Below are 18254 nucleotides of genomic sequence, written 5' to 3' on the forward strand. Positions count from 1 at the left end.
GATGGAAATTCAACCAATGACGTGATGTTATTTTCATTTTGGGGTACGAGCAATGAAATAACCCATGATTATTTAGATTCTAAAAAGGTGAATTGGTTCTTGAAACATAGTAATATTAAATTGGTTGGTTTAGCGAAACTCTAAGCTAGCTACAAAATACTGTTCTTAAATTTGAATGCATGAAGAAGATTTTCTCCGGTTAATTTGCTGAGAGCTGCCATTATATCTATATCATTTAAAGGGGAATAATCCTCCATGTTTAAATTTATTAGAGCACTAAGTTAATAAAATACAACTCTATAATATAAAGTCTATAAATAACTTTCAACTTTACAGAAAATATAACAATGAAATACATATATACATTTGCACAACACACATACACAAGACTTTTCTAGTGTGTAGGTATAAACATCCAATATACAGGTAGGAGACGCTCAAAGTATAAATCTCTGAAATACATACAAGAGACTCCAGTGTGGAGGTATAAATCTCCATAATAAATGTAAGAGATTCTCCAATGTGGAGGCATTAATCTTGACAATTATACAAGTACCTGTTTGACTATTGAAATCTATAATAACAAAATCTCCTGCCTGAATTGACACAATATTCCTATTAAAGGCTGATAAGTGTATCTAATGTGCAACATTTTTCTACATGAACCAAACTCAAAACAAGAGCTAATAAAATATTCCAACCAGAACATGTATGTATCAATGTGTGAACACATTTTAAACTTATCAACCATTTTAGTTTTAGTCAAACTATATTAGACTGTAGCACAAGAAATTCTTATTTGAAAAATTGAGGTTGAATTTTTAACTTACCTCCGACTATTCTTGTAAGAGTTTTTGTGAAATTTAATTTAATGAAATTTTGATAATAAATGTAACATTCAGAACTTTTTTCATTTAACTCTGTATATTTGGTGAATATGATGGAAGATTTCTGCAAGACATTTGATTATTTTCCTTAACTTAATGTACCAGTGTTTTGAACATCTTATTGACAAAAATCTATTTTGCTATTACGCTCAGACAAGTATCAAAAATAAAATATAAAGGCTTTAAATCCATAAATCTGCTTGAATTAGATTGAGTGATATTGAGCTTATGGCAGGAAAGAAACCAACACTCTTGTTCTATAATACATTTACATACAAACCAATTTGCTTCTTACTGAAATTCTTTTACAAATAACTGAAATTGAATGATGCACAAGAAACATTCAATTGAACTTCAAGATATTAAAAATCAAATCAATTTACATATTTTTATGGATTTCATAAATTTTCTTCTTTTCTACTCATCAACAAATCTATGTGAGTAATAACCTTGCCACAAAAGTAACTGAACATGAACCAACTTGATGTTTAACAATGAATTGAATAGAAAGCTTGTTGATTATTCACATATAGCCACCTGCTGTGTAAATTTTCCTGATTTGTCAAATTATCTGACCTCCTTTTTTTGGTGGAACTCATATCTTGTGAGTACCTCTGGTTTTAACAATGTGTCCTACATATTGACCTTTGTTCTGTACGAGGTAGGTTTTATTTGAGTCTGAGTTTGATATTATTTCTAGGCACATTAACAGCTTGAGCAGGTGCTGCATTAGGACTCATCAGATCTGGTACTTCAGCACTGGGTAGTCGTTTCACATGCTGCAAAACAGAGAAAAACATAATTAGGCTACACAATTATTCAGTATATTCAAAACCTAAATTTATCTTTCTTTTTCAATGGCCTGCAATCTGTTTTTCTATGTGATTTCATCAGGCATGATAGCTTTTGTCTGTGACATCACAATAAAAAATTCAGATGAAAGCAGGTAAATTTGAGGTCATCATTGAAGGTGGAAAATCTACAAAGCATCTTCAATATGCATCTTTCTATAACAATGGCAGTTATTGCATTTTCTAGGATTTTTTACAATTGTTGTTCAACTTGGGAAAATGAGAGTTGTTCTGAAAGATACTTTAATGGACAACCAATGGATTCAACAGTGTTTACATTTTCAAATTCCCTTTGAAGCCATCGAAATAGATTTGATTGTTCCCCCAAAAAAATGATATCAGCTACAGCTGCTTTGCAACAATTAAAGTTATGACTGAAATTCACACTATATGTTGGAAATTCTTCAATATATCAAATGTAAATTGATATCAATTCGAGTTCCGAAAAAATTATATCTTCCGAAAAAGACTTTTCAGGTTAGCCAATCTGGTAGTCAAACTAAGGTTGGCTTTTAAAATCTACTTGATCAACATGATAAAGTGCATATTTCTGACCATTCATATTTCTTTGCACCAGTCCTAAGTCAGGAATCTGATGTTCAGTAGTTGTCGTTTGTTGATGTGGTTTATAAGTGTTTCTCGTTTGTATTTTTTATATAGATTAGACCATTGGTTTTCCCGTTTGAATGGTTTTACTCTAGTAATTTTTGGGGCCCTTTATAGCTTGCTGTTCGGTGTGAGACAAAGCTCTGTGTTAACGACCTTACTTTGACCTTCATTGGTTTACTTTTACAAATTGTAACTTGGATGGAGAGTTGTGTCATTGGCAATCATACCACACCTTCTTATATCTATATATTAAACAATCCATGATAATCAAGTTTTTATGGAAAATATTAAAAATGTGTTAATCTTGTAAGACAATCTCCTAATCAAATAACGACCTTTCCAAATAAATTAGCAGTGAAATGGTTGTTTGAACATGTGCTGTTAAATCATCAATAATTAAATCCATGCTGGTATTTAAGATACATGCAATAGGAGGAGAGAACAATGTCACTCACTACAAATCGTCTTGGTATTATAGGTTTGGTATTACATTTTTTGTCTTCAGTCTGCATTGGAAATTTTATACCCTGTGACAGAAAGTTTGTGGTTTTCTATAGTGAGCCATAATCTTTGGATTCATAATTATTCATGGATTATAAATTTTCATGAAATTTTTTTGCTTTGTAAGCGTAAAACACATAAATTGTCAATGAAGTATAAATTAACTATAAGAATGTATGCACACTGGGGAAAATATAGATTTCAAATACCAATGAAATTGGCATTTGATTACATTTGTCTGCTCTATGGTCGGGTTGTTGTCGCTTTGACACATTCCCCATTTCCATTCTCAATTTTATTCCAAAAATAAATGAATTCAGAGGAAATTTCTTTAAATTTTTCTGTTACTAATAGAATAGTAGATTAATTTTTTGAATCACAATAAAATGATTAGATGTTGTTTGCTTAACTTCCACCAGTAATTATTTCTTTTCTAATCATGTTGAGAGAAAATGCACAATTTACATCCAATGGGTCATGCGGGATGCTACCAGATAATTAGTATACATTGGATAGAGGCAGTAGTTTTGCCTAACAGCAGGTCACATACAGTCGATTGAAAGTATTGTCTTTCTTTTTACAAAGGAAGATACTATCCCTACATGATGCAAACATAATCACATTAGTTAATTGGGAACTTCTTAAGAAATTACCTTGATAACTTTTATCATAAAATATAAAACTCTTAAGATTCTGCTTAATTAACACTCAAAAGACATGAACATGCTCTTAGATTTATACAAACAATTTAAAGTAAGATGTAAAATCTGTTTATGACTTGAGATATTTAAACATACCTCAACATTTTTCACACTATCGCCTGATTCTGCGTCTATATGCATTGGTGATCCTATTTCAATTGGAGGCTGAAAATAGAAGTAGTAGCATTTTGACCATAAATATATTTATTTGTTGGTATTAAATAATATTGAAAATTCCAACAAAACAGACAAATCGATTATTTTGCACATTTAATTTTTATTTTTTTCCCTTTTTTCTCTTTAACACAGAAAAGATTTCTATCTAAACACACTTATCTTGACTCCCCTCTAGACACAAAATCATTAACACAGTTAAAAATGTTTGATAATTTATTGTTATATGCATTCACATCCAGAGACAAATATCTTTAGCAAATTTTAAGAGAAATTCAAGAAATATCTTTTCATTTAATTTGCATTCAAAAGTAATCTTAGTCTGAAAGTAACTTTGAACCAAATAATTAATTCTATTTAGCCATATTCCAATATCATTGGCAAACAAATCCAAATAAACTCAAAAGATAGTTGCAGCAAATTAATTAAAGTAATAAATTAAAACAACACATTTAAGACAACACATTCTGCAGTCTGAACCTCAGGACAGGAAAAAGGCCAAATTCTATCTATTTGTAGTCTGTCACCTTTGTTACTCATTATCTATAAAATGACAGGGAAAATTTCTACTAAACAGTTACTTCAATTTAATCAACTACATGAAAATCCTTCAGTGTCTTTAATGTATAAAATTGAATCTTGGAAAGAATATTTTGAAGAAGTTCACCAATCCAGATGTCTTCAAATTTACACACTGTAAACCAACTCATTTTTGTAGGCATTTATTTTGCAAACTAAAAAAAATAAGGCGATTTCATTTTTTTTGTTAAAATATCAAACTTATGGCTTTTCTCTGAATACACTGATAACTGAGATCTAAAAATATTATTGTGATATGGACTAAAAAAACACATAAAAAAGTATCTGCAAAAATATTGGTTTACAGTGTATAGTTAATTTGACCCAATGTCCGCACCTCCCCCTTTATAGTATATGGTTAATTTGACCCAATGTCTGCACCTCCCCCTTTATAGTATATGGTTAATTTAACCCAATGTCTGTGCCTCCCCCTTTCGCACTATTTTGGAAATGAGTAACTTGATGACAGACTAAAAATAGAATCCTCCTGGCCTAACCTGACAACTTTGGACATCCTTTACAGATTTGGTCCGTTTAACAGGACTGTCTGGCCTTACTGGTGATCCTTCTCTTTTCCGACTTGGACTTTGTGACTGTGGATCTACAACCATGGGTGAACCCAGCATGTTCTGAAAATATTCAAGATCACAGTGTTAAGAAGGGAAATTGCGTTAAGGTAAATAAACTTAAGTTGACATGGACTGATATGTTAAAATTTGAAATAACATCATTTGGACAACTGGAAATTTTAAAGGGCTTATTTCAAAACAGAAAATAATTTTACAATAAAGTTAAATAAAAAACAAGAATGGGTCCATAGTACACGGATGCCCCATCCACATTATCATTTTCTATGTTCAGTGGACCTTGAAATTGGGGTAAAAACTCTAATTTGGCATTAAAATTAGAAAGATCATAACATAAGGATATATGTATACTAAGTTTCAAGTTGATTGGACTTCAACTTCATCAAAAACTAACTCGACCAAAATCTTTAACCTGAAGCATGACGAACGAACGAACAGACTAACGGACGCACAGACCAGAAAACATAATGCCCATTAATGGGGCATAATAATAACCAAAACAAATCACAAAATTCAAACTATCATTCAACCAGATGCTCCGCAGGGCGTAGCTTTATACGACCGCAGAGGTTGAACCCTGAACGGTTGGGGCAAGTATGGACACAACATTCAAGCTGGATTCAGCTCTAAATTTGGATTGTGATTAAATAGTTGACACAGCATAGGTTTCTGACACAGAATGAATGTGTTCTAATGAACTTAAAATTTTTGTTTTCTCTTAGAGCAATTCACTATGCTGTTGAATATTAATCCTCTCAAAAAAATGTTTGAAGAAATTTTCTTTTTTATTTATGAAATTTCAAATGAGAAAAATTGAACCCAATTTTTTTAATCACATCCCCCTTTCCCTTATTCCAAAACTAATCTCAATTAAAATTTCTAATGGAGTCTGCAACAATAACTAACCAACTTGAAAACTGGGCCCATAATAAAAAATCTACGTACATTTTTGGATTCAGCATATCAAAGAACCCCAAGATTTCAATTTTTGTTAAAATCAGACTAAGTTTAATTTTGGACCCTTTGGACTTTAGTGTAGACCAATTTGAAAACAGGACCAAAAATGAAGAATCTACATACACAGTTAGATTTGGTATATCAAAGAACCCCATTTATTCAATTTTTGATGAAATCAAACAAAGTTTAATTTTGGACCCCGATTTGGACCAACTTGAAAACTGGGCCAATAATCAAGAATCTAAGTACATTTTTAGATTCAGCATATCAAAGAACCTAACTGATTCATTTTTTGTCAAAATCAAACTAAGTTTAATTTTGGACCCTTTGGACCTTAATGTAGACCAATTTGAAAACGGGACCAAAAGTTAAGAATCTGCATACACAGTCATGACAGTTAGATTCGGCATATCAAAGAACCCCAATTATTCAATTTTGATGAAATCAAACAAAGTTTAATTTTGGACCCTTTGGGCCCCTTATTATGTTGGGACCAAAACTCCCAAAATCAATACCAACCTTCCTTTTATGGTCATAAACCTTGTGTTTAAATTTCATAGATTTCTATTTACTTATACTAACGTTATGGTGCGAAAACAAAGAAAAATGCTTATTTGGGTCCCTTTTTGGCCCCTAATTCCTAAACTTTTGGGACCTAAACTCCCAAAATCAATACCAACCTTCCTTTTGTAGTCATTAACATTGTGTTTAAATTTCATTGATTTCTATTTACTTAAACTAAAGTTATTGTGCGAAAACCAAGAATAATGCTTATTTGGGCCATTTTTTGGCCCCTAATTCCTAAACTGTTGAAACCAAAACTCCCAAAATCAATCCCAACCATTCTTTTGTGGTCATAAACCTTGTGTCAAAATTTCATAGATTTCTATTAACTTAAACTAAAGTTATAGTGCGAAAACAAAGAAAATGCTTATTTGGGCCCTTTTTGGCCCCTATTTCCTAAAATGTTGGGACCAAAACTCCAAAAATCAATACCAACCTTCCTTTTGTGGTCATAAACCTTGTGTTAAAATTTCATAGATTTCCATTCACTTTTACTAAAGTTAGAGTGCGAAAACTAAAAGTATTCGGACGACGACGACGACGACGACGACGACGACGACGACGACGACGACGACGACGACGACGACGCCAACGTGATAGCAATATACGACGAAAAATTTTTCAAATTTTGCGGTCGTATAAAAACTAGATGTGTCAAAGCGACACAAATGGTCACGTATCAAAAAGTTGAAAAATCTGCAATTTCAATAACACATGTGAACACAAACATGATGGTAATCTCACATATCAAAAATCAGTTCAAAATCTGGAGGTGTATAGAAAAAAAGTCTGTATAACTGTGATTTTCAACAATTTTCAAAGTTGTAAACCCTTAATTTTGGATTAACAGAGCAGAGCGGAAGGAAACTTAAACTTGATCTGTAACTCATCATGATTAGTTCACATACCAAAAATCAGCCAAATATCTGAAAGCATTTAGAAAATTGGGTCTGTATAACTCTTGATTTTCAACAATTTATCAAAGTCCATAGACCGTAATTTCGGCAAAAATTAGCCGAGTGGAACAAAACTTAAACTTAATCTGAACCTCATCTTGGTTAACTCACATGCCAAAAATCATCCCAATATCTGAAAGCGTTTGAAAAAAATCTGTATAACAGTGATCTTCAACAATTTATCAAAGTCCAAAGCATGTAATTTTAGCAAAAATTAGGGGAGCAGAACAAAGCTTAAACTTGATCTGAAACTCATCATGGTTAACTCACATACCAAAAATCAGCCCAATATCTCAAGGCGTTTAGAAAAAAACTCTGTATAATGGTTTGTTGCGGAATGACTGAATGACAGATATGACAGAATGACGGAATAGGAATGACGGAATTACATAATTTCGGAATTACAGACAAGGGTAAAACTATATGGCACCGACAACTTCGTTGCAGGGCCATAAAAAAGTAAAATAATTTATTACTAAATTGTTTTTCCAAGCTGTGTTTAGACGGTTTCTGTTAAACACACATAGACATTGAAATTATTTGGTATGTTTTAGCCTGCAAAAGATTTAATTTTGTACATTTCAGAGTGTCTTATCTTGAAGGCCATCTTGACTGTGTAGTGAAAATATTTAAAAGAAACACATATCTATACAATACCTGTGTTTCGTCTTCTGATTTGGACCTTTTAACTGGACTCTCTGCCCCTGAAGGAGACCCCTCTCTCTTTCTACATGGACTCTGCATTGCACTGTCTGATGATGTGGGTGATAATGGATGTGGTAACTAATAAAGATATCAAAAAGAATATTAATATTGTAATGTCCAAATATTGATAATTCATTTCCTGTTCTGTGGATGATAGAGGAACCGATTTCTATCTTCTTGTCAATTCATTTTTGTTATCTTTTCAATACAGAATTTAACCGATACAAGTAATACATGTGCTGTTTGGTATTGTATTTTTTGGCAAGTATATTATCTCAGATGGAGTTGGTTTATATTTAATTTTTCTATCATACGGTCCATTTATTCCTTGTTATCCTTATGGTGTAGTCTTTGATACCTTAAATTCTTGTATGTTTCTAATATGATCTCTTCTGAATTAAGTTAGAAACTCTGGCTACAGTGTTATAAATACTATAATATATGCACTACATATTTATTCACACAAGGAGGTGGTGTGATAAATCTTAAAATGTATATATGGTTTGCAATGTTTTCTTTCATATCAGTTAAATCTGAAAATTGACATGTTGCCAGATTACTCAATTAGGGACCATCACATTGTCAAATACCTTCAAATACAATTCTGCTATCTAGTAATTTTATAACCATAATTTAATTAATTTTGATTGCCATAATGAGATTGTTGTCCTAAGTGAAAAAAAGACATGAAAAATATACTGTACCTCTCCGTTAACTTTATTTTTAGTATCTGTTTCACAACTTGGGGCATCGTGGCTCGATTCTCCGTCTGATGTGTCTATTATGACATGGGTGCTTGTGCGTATTAAATCTGTATCTGATTTACTGTGTGTCAATAATGCTTGTGAGTTCTTACTACCAGTGCCTGCACTGGATCTACCTTCCTGTACAAAAAAGACAAATATATGTGTTAAAACGGATTGAGGTTTGCTTTACATGCACAAGAAGGCTGTATCTTAACTATTTCAATTATTTTATCAAAGGGGTCTTTCAATATACTAAAATCTGTATGCAATAAGGCTACCCTCGTTGTTGAAGGCCATATGTATATTAAGACTTGATAATTAAATATCAAAATACAGTTAAAATCATAACATTTTCACTTTCTACGCTATTTCTATGAAGCTCCAATTTCAATGTTTTTCGTTTTTGAAGGGGGAAAACAAGCATGTTCATTTTGCAAATGAAACTTAACCATGAGCATTTTATTCAAAAAAGAAAATAAACAAGTCAAATATAATTTTTTACAAGATATATTAGTAATTTTTCACTCTTTATTCAATAAAACTGTTTGTATGTTTCTATGGTAACATAAACTTACAGATTTTCTTTTAATCTCTGCTCCTTTGCATCTCTGTAATATTGATTGTGGAACAAACGATTCTAACTGTTTTCTGCAAGACAAATGAAGTTTTTTTAATATTTATCTTTTCTAGCTAGCCTTTTCATGTTTTGTTCTACAGTTTGTATTGTTTGTTTTGCATCAATTCAATCTGTGTGCTGACATAGCAATAAATAACCAAAAATGACTAAAAATCTTAGCAGTAAAACATAAATTTATAAAAAATAAACACTCTTTATTTTCTTTTCAATCACATCAGGTGCAAGATGTCATGTTTTCCTAAAATGGCAATAAAATGAAACACTAGTTTTCTTATATACAGAGAGGAACAAGAAATTCTCTTTGACATCTCTTGATTATATTGTGGTCATTTTCATTGGTGGAGAAAGTCTGATTGCCTGGAGAAAACAACAAAATATTATCAAGAAAACTGGCATTCCTAATAACAGAGTAAAAAAAACCTGCTATGTGTGGAGTTGTTCTTCAAAGCCTGGGTTGAAGATAGGCTATGGGTTTTGCTCATTATTGGAGGCTGTACAGTGACCTTAAGTTGTTCACTTCTATGTTATTTGGTTTCTGGTGGAGAGTTGTCTCATTGTCAATTAGACCACATTTTCTTGTAAGTATATAATGATACTGTAGATGAACGACTGAGACCACCTGGCCACTAAAGCATCAAAGGCTTAGTGAACGACTGAGACCACCTGGCCACTAAGGCATCAAAGGCTTAGTGAATGACTGAGACCACCTGGCCACTAAGGCATCAAAGGCTTAGTGAATGACTGAGACCACCTGGCCACTAAGGCATCAAGGGCTTAGTGAACGACTGAGATCACCTGGCAACTAAGGCATCAAAGGCTTAGTGAATGACTGAGACCACCTGGCCACTAAGGCATCAAAGACTTAGTGAATGACTGAGACCACCTGGCCACTAAGGCATGAAAGACTTAGTGAATGACTTAGACCACCTGGCCACTAAGTCATCAAAGGCTTAATGAATGACTGAGACCATCTGGCCACTAAGTCATCAAAGGCTTAGTGAATGACTGAGACAACTGGCCACTAAGGCATCAAAGGCTTAGTGAATGACTGAGACCACGTGGCCACTAAGGCATCAAAGGCTTAGTGAATGACTGAGACCACCTGGCCACTAAGGCATCAAAGACTGGTCTGTGTTTATGTAACTTACCGTTTGACATGCTGAATATCCACTTTCATGTCTTCTTTTAAAATTCTAATGTGTAGTGCTTGTCTGTATACTGAAAAATATAAACCGTATGATGGATTGATTGTTGATGTTAAATGAAACTTTCAGGACACTTTGCCATATCAAGATAGCAAGTTTTTATAAGTGGAGAAAGCAAGAGTGCCCTGAGAGAACTACCTAAACACACCTCACAGGGAGCAGGTATATCATTTAATAGATAGTCACTCATTATATTATTCTTTCATTTAGACCTATAAATCTTTTTTTCTTGTCAGTGGGTTGATGTCTCATTGATGTAAAAAATATCTTTTATACATATTACTTCTTACATCACTGTATTTAAACCCTACTGTTAGTTCAAGATTATCACAGTAAACAAAAAAATTACGATATTCAGTTCGTTGTTAATTCAAACATGTAAATTTTAAAAGATAGAAACAGATCCTTTAATAATTAGAAGTCACATGATCTGAAGGATTTCACTATGAAAAGATAAGTTGAAGATAAAAACTTAATTCTTCCAAAAGATTACTGACTAAAGAAATATTTATCTTACCTTGATTTGTAAATGACTGTATGTCGTAGGTCAAATCTACGTTTTGATTTTCTACCTTAGCAAATGTTAGTCCAATAAACCATTTACATATATATGGATTCTCACTGAAAAAAATAGCAACAAATTAGTCTAATATCTAAATAGTATAGTAACCCAACATATTAAAGATTTTCTTCAGAGTAATATTTAAATTTCAGTTTCTTAATTTTCATAAAGAACAAAATGTTGATTGCTTACAGTAAAATGTCATGGCTGTTCTCTAAAATTATTAACTTGACCCAGGAGAGGTTCATGGATAACTCAACTACATTTTTACCAATCAAAATGAAAATAAAATTCTAAAATTGGTGCTATAGACATTATCTAATTTTAAAAGTGTCTTCCCTCAATACTGCATTTTTTCATGAAACAGCCCTTCAATATCTTAAAATGCATTTTATTATCAGACTTTCACCATTGAAATCCTCATACATTAAAGTCTGTTACCCATAAATATTGTACAAACGTAACTGTTCAATCTTTTCACATCTCCTAATTTTCCAACCAATCACCTTACCTTTCTGTTAATGGTCCCAGAGATTCTGGAGTTACATGAGCTATTTTTATAAACATATTTCTCTCCAAGTTTCCAACCAGGAGTCTTATCTTTGATTCTATATAACCATGCCTGAATTATATGTAAGGAAACATGTTATTAGAAAAATATGTATACATATAATCTACTAGTCTACTAAAATCAGATCAATGCATTGATAAATATTATCTTCAAGTCTGAAAGCAGGAAATTATGTGTTGATGGAATCACAGTATTTTTCTGTAGCGGCATTGAAAAATTCTACTGTTAAAACATTTTCAACAGTAATTCATTTAAAGATATACTTTAATAATGTTCATTGTACAATGATATATTTTGTCATAAAATGGTGATGGATTGATGTTCAACGTCCAGTGACAAATATTACATGTATATTATTTGATATGTGAAATAAGTATGAGCCCGGTTTTGTATAACTCCACAAATATCTACCATAGTCCCCATTTACAAGTTAAAAGGCCAATAGAAATCTTTGTACTTAGCTGATCATGTGTGTAACACTCGCTCTTAAATCTGACCCTTAAATTCTATCAAATTTTAATTTTACTTCTCAATCTTGGAATGGAATTAAAAGTTAAGGGAGTTCGCTTCTCAGTTTCAAAGTAATTAACTTTTCAACACACTAGTTTATATAGATAGGGAATTAATAAAGGAATCCAAAGAGCAAAAAAAATATATAGGTCACCGTGCTTGTTTTCGAGATATAAGCCATTGAAATTTTGGCGGGAAAATATTCTCTCTTGACTTTTCATAGCTTTATCATTGACAGGTTGAAGTTCTCAAAAACTGTTAAGAAGTAATTAAAATTTTATAACACTTTTACAGATGGCATATCATTCATTATACATGTAAAAGATTTACAAAAAGAAAAATGGGGGTCACCGGGCAAATTTTTCAAGGCATTCAAATGGGTAAAACCAGAGGATTCCGAAAATCTGACAAAAAATCCAAAACGTGACAAGCCAGCTTCCTTAAATTACCATTCTAAATAATTCTTCTCTTCTTCTGCCCTTGCTATTACCACAATATAATGCCTGTAAAGGAATAAATAACTAAATGTTTTTAAACATCATAAACAAACTGAAAATAAAGTACATTTCAACTTACAGTTCTTCTATAAAAGCATGCAAAACAAAACATTGATCAACTTGCTTGCTAGGTTTGCTTGGTTGTTTGCAAACAATAGGTAGGCAGAGTTTCAGTCTGTTTTAATATTTACTGGGATTTCATTGGACAATAAGAATTGACATGAAATGAATTTAATATTTATTGTCCAATCATATTCCAGTAAATAGTAAACACACTGAAATAGACTACCTACCTGTTGTTTACAAACATCCAAACAAATATAGCAAGCAAGTTAATCAATTGTTTGTTTTGCATGCTTTAAAAGAAGAACTGTAACAGATATTACAAACTTAGTATGAAGAGACCAAGGTAGCTAATAACAATCAATTAAAATATCAATCAATGAAAAAATTGTAGAACTGTGCATATATTCATTTCTCATTAAATACATGTAAAATTGACGGACTAATTTGAAATTATTAAGCTTTTCGTGAATTAAACTTAAAACAATAGAAAAGATGAAATATGGTGAAAAAAATGCATGACACAAGTTTGATAGTACCAGTTCACAAGTGGTGGGGTTAAACCTGTTTATGAGCACTCAATCCTGTCCCTAATATGGGACAGTCGTGTAACAGGACAAAAGAAGATACAGTCGCAACTATCAACTAAAAAAATCCCTCTAGCAGAGCTCTTAAAATCATAGTAGTCTCCAGTTGATATGGTTGTACTACTGAAAAAGACATATAATATCCTCTATTCATTCTAGCTTACTTGTATTTCTGGAAAAATCCTGATGGCTCAAATAATTTATCCCAACTGTCTCCTGATGTATATATTTTATTTACTACTTCTAAACCTAGAAAAAGAAAACAAATATTTATAGATGGAATTAAGTTTTTCCAACAAATTGATAATGATAAGCTCAACTTTTCTTTTTTATTTTACGGACCTGTAAAGTCAATCAAGGTTGTTAAAAACTCCCATCATCATTAACTTATTTTTCCCTTTTATTCTGTTATTGTATTGTTCACTGTAGTAGCTTGAACTTAGTATTTAGTGATTGATTTAATCACTTTTTATCATGGCAGTCAGTTTTTATTGGCAGAGGAATCCATGACCTCAGTTGGAAAACTTACTCTCATAGTTGATTAAGATTGGAGTTGAACCCACTTACCATTATTTTGAACTATAGCTACTTATATCCTTGTCCTTGGATCTTTTAATGGACTGTTTTCTTATTGATAACCATACCACATCTAATATTTTCTTAAAGATATATAATATATTTACCTATCATAAATTCTTCCATCATGATTGTTCGTGTTGACGTGGTAACGTTAAATGTAGAGTTCTGTTGTGGATATGCTGGTGTGATGATTGGCATGAGATGAAAACGATCTGATGGATTTACCTAAAAATTAAATTCATACAATTTTAAGGCTATATATAGTGTTGTCTTTTTCTCTAATCTGTGTGACAATGAACACTGTCCCAATACACATGACTTCAATGTGATCAGTGTCACGGAAAAACCGTGCCTGACAACCTATCATAGTTCGCCAGGATGGAACTGCTTAAGAATTGTTTAAATTGTCCTTGAACTAGAAAAACACTTGTTTTTCCTCTTTTTTGCCCCTATTTGCTAAATGATTTGATCCATAACCCCCATAACCATCCCTTTGTAGTATGGAAACTTGTGGTATAATTTCAGAGAGATTTATACACTTAAACACAAGTTATTGATTGGAAACTACAAAATGCTTATATGGGCCCCTTTTTTGGCACCCAACTTATTGAAACCCTCCTTGGAGCAAGAACCCCAACACTCATCTCCAGCCTTTCCTTTGTAGTAAGAAACTTTAATATATAATTTCAGAGAGATCCATACATTTAAACAAAAGTTATAGCCTGTAAACTAGAAAAATGCTTCTTTTTGGCGCTTTTTTTTAGCCCCTTATTCCTACATGGTCGGGGAAATTAACCCCAAACTCAATCTCAGCCTTTCCTTTGTTATATGGAACCTTGTGGTACCCGGTACATTGTCAAAGAGATCCATACAGTTACACAAAAGTTATTGTCCTGAAACTTGAAAAATGCTTGGTTTTGTGGGGACGATATCTTATAATATAACTCTGATAAAATACACAACAGCTTTGCAGTTTGACGTTTACTAGTTACTAAGAAAAAGATAAGGTGATGTTGACTTTGGTTACAATGTTTCTTCCAGGACGTTGCAGGTTCCGCGGTCTTCTCGACAGGTTTGGGCCCCTAATTTCTAAACCTTTTGGACCATAACCCCCAAAATCAATCCCAACCTTCCTTTTGTGGTTATAAACATTGTGTTCAAATTCTATTGATTTCTATTTACTTATACTAAAGTTATAATCCGGAAACCATCTGTCTTCGGATGACGACAACCACGTGATACCAATATACGACCAAATTCTATTTTAATTTTTGCGGTCATATAATAACTACTGACACTGTATACTTTTGACGTTATTGAGAGCTGAACGCAATATTTTTTTGTTAATAAAAGATCAGTTGTTTCATATGTTTCGTGACAGTGATGATCATTATAAATAATTATAAATTTAACACTGATTTTGCTGCAAAGATCAAAATGTGGCTTTTCGTAATTTATTAAACAGGCATTACTTACTAATTAGACAATAAAATAAATATGATTTTTATACTTTTAAAACATTTATAAATGTGGAATATAGAAATAATATTTTGCAATTAGCAGTCAGATTGGTTCAAATTTTATTTGTTGTTTAATTCAAGCTTAGTTTTTAGTTATTAGGTTATTATCTCCCTTTAAACTGGTATTAAATAAAGTAGTATTTGTTAAGTAATATCATTATATCTAACATAATTTCTTACCCGAGGATCCCAAACAGGGAAACCAAGTTTGTTTTCCTGTAGTAATTGTTTAAGCAGAACAGGTTGAGGCCAATCCCTACAATAAATATCAAACATCCATGATCAAAAACAAAACAACAAAACATAGATTGATAATTGTAACTCAGCTCTTTCCATTAGTAGAACTATGCAATGGTAAATAAGCAACCTCATGTGGTTAATTCATGTTTCAGAAGCAACCTGTTATGCTGATTTTCACAAGTCTTCAATTCAAATATTGAAAAAACTTATCTCCCTTTGAAATGGATTGTAATTCTCTTCACAAAAAATCATTAGATAGAGGAGTTCTCTGGTGACTGAATAAACTTCATTCAGTGTACCAATTTCATTTATATACAATCACAATTTCATTTCAGCATGAATTAAGTAAAAAAAACTATTTTATCAATTGTAATGACATCATTTTTAGAAAATCTAAATTCCATAATTATTTCCCATTCAGGTGACTTATAATACGAAAATTTAATAAGTAGATTGAGAATGAAAATCACTGTAAAGCACACAAAAAACTGTTTTTACTCAGGTTCTTACTATGTTGATTACAAACTTAGTTTGATATTTAGTTTTAATATATTTTGGCAATTTGTATCTATTAGAACTCTATTAATGATTGAGAAATACCATTATCAAATGGCAAAATGAAAGATTCAACAAATCAAACGAAAACAACTGTCATATTCCTGACTTGGAACAGGAATTTTCTCATGTTGAAAATGGTGGAGTGAACAAGCTAAACAGGTTCTGATTTAACAGAGACTGCAGGGATCTATCATTGAATCAATATTCCACAAATTACAAAAATTTATATTCCTGAAAATTTGTCATTAATTTTACTCACCACTTTGAAAATACCATGAAAAATTTATGTATTAAAGTTGCAGGTGCTGCATTTGGATAAAGCTGACAAACTCTGGCTACCAACATGGCCCAAGATACACCACCAAGGAAACCTAATACATTGGAGTATATTCCTCTTTCTGAAAAGAAAAGTTGATATAAACAAGAATGTGTCCCAAGTACATGGATGCCACAATCGCATAGAATCATTTTCTATGTTCAATGGACCGTGAAATTGGGGTAAAAACTCTTATTTGGCATTAAAATTAGAAAGATCATATCATAAGGAATATGTGTACTAAGTTTGAAGTAGATTGGACTTCAAGTTCATCAACAACTACCTTGACAAAAAACTTGAACGAAAGGAAGAACGAACAGACATACGAACGAACAGACGGATATATCTATATCATTAAATTCCTATTTCCCAATGCTTTTCTCATTTACTCACAGTATATCTATATCATTAAATTAAGAAAGATTAACAAGGTCAATATGGATTTCTTTATTTCCTGGTTAACAACTTTTGCGGATAGAGATAAAAATTGTTTTGGTTTTTTTTTTATTTTGTGGAACTTCAAAAGTCCAGTATAATATTTAAGGATGTACTTAGATGATCTAGGGTAAAATCAAATAAATCATGAATTCAAAATTGATACTTTAACCTGGAAGAGTATTAGTTAAGGATCAAAATAAGCTCAAAATATTGATAGGTCTTGCAGCCCCTTTTCGAGATATTTGATTTATAAAATATGGCGGGAAAAGGCTGACTAGGACTTTTACTTTATATTTGCATTGGTATCATTTGTGTCTCAAATCAAAAGAAAGAAAATCAAGAATCTGCTTTAAATTTTGTCAAATGACCTTTTATGAACTATTTTAAGTCTTATGTTAAAAGATCAATAGCCTTTATGGGGCAAAATATCTTGTATCGTATGGAAAAACGTCAAGGAGTCCAAACATGTGACACTGATTCCAAAACCTCACCTAAGTACATCATTAAATACTTTGTCAAACACTTAAATTGGTGGTTAACCTTTACCCACAGAATCAAAGAAAAATTAGAATAATAATCAATCAACAGTCCATCTTTACCTGCAAAGAATTACAGCTAATTTCCTAATGCATGTAGAACAAAACTTTGGTTGGCTTGCTTGCTTTGTTTGTATAACTATTTATTCAAGCTTTGTAAATAAGATTGACATCTTTAAACAATTTATATAGGCATAGTTTTACCTGTATATATCATATTTGAATTTAATTGGGTGTTATTCTAATGATTGTACAATATACAAACAAAGCAAGCAAGCTTACCAAAGTTTTGTTCTATATGCATTAGGAAATTAGCTGTAACTATTACTGTAGATTTATTTTTGAGTAAACATTTTATTTTCTAGCATATTAAATTTCATGGTTCTATCCACACACTTTTTATAAATTTCTACATCTACATATATGTACTTACAACATACAATCATGTTATCAACTTACTTTTTGCCCATAACTTGATGGCTCGTAATGTCATTCTGAAGGCGTCTTTATCAGGAACTAAATGTAAAATTTCATCTGTCACTCTACAACCTAAAAAATACACAATTTATATTTATCTTTTTGTTTTAATCAGGTTTGACTATGTACTATCAGGTTAAA

At 31.8% G+C, this 18254-nt stretch overlaps 1 protein-coding gene across 3 annotated transcripts in view; it reads right to left on the reverse strand.

Annotated features, from left to right (window-relative positions):
• Positions 1-234: 234 nt before the first annotated feature.
• LOC139514136 (poly(A) polymerase type 3-like) overlaps positions 235-18254 on the reverse strand; it is a 31899-nt gene continuing 13879 nt past the window's right edge. Inside the window, exons 8-23 of one of the 3 annotated variants that reach the window (XM_071302905.1) lie at positions 18096-18185; positions 16606-16744; positions 15729-15804; positions 14133-14253; positions 13614-13698; positions 12752-12805; positions 11733-11843; positions 11177-11280; positions 10603-10672; positions 9393-9465; positions 8776-8955; positions 8024-8149; positions 4860-4931; positions 3646-3714; positions 2803-2874; positions 1409-1666 (exon numbers count right to left, since the gene is read on the reverse strand). In XM_071302905.1, the coding sequence (XP_071159006.1) occupies positions 1556-1666; positions 2803-2874; positions 3646-3714; positions 4860-4931; positions 8024-8149; positions 8776-8955; positions 9393-9465; positions 10603-10672; positions 11177-11280; positions 11733-11843; positions 12752-12805; positions 13614-13698; positions 14133-14253; positions 15729-15804; positions 16606-16744; positions 18096-18185 (1553 nt within the window). In that variant the 3' untranslated portion in view covers positions 1409-1555. Of the gene's footprint in view, positions 1667-2802; positions 2875-3645; positions 3715-4799; positions 4932-8023; positions 8150-8775; positions 8956-9392; positions 9466-10602; positions 10673-11176; positions 11281-11732; positions 11844-12751; positions 12806-13613; positions 13699-14132; positions 14254-15728; positions 15805-16605; positions 16745-18095; positions 18186-18254 lie in introns of all 3 variants that reach the window. The other 2 variants (XM_071302904.1, XM_071302906.1) reach the window with 2 other exon arrangements.

This window comes from Mytilus edulis, chromosome 3 (genome assembly GCF_963676685.1).
Source record: "Mytilus edulis chromosome 3, xbMytEdul2.2, whole genome shotgun sequence".
In the NCBI taxonomy this organism is placed as follows: Eukaryota; Metazoa; Mollusca; class Bivalvia; order Mytilida; family Mytilidae; genus Mytilus; species Mytilus edulis.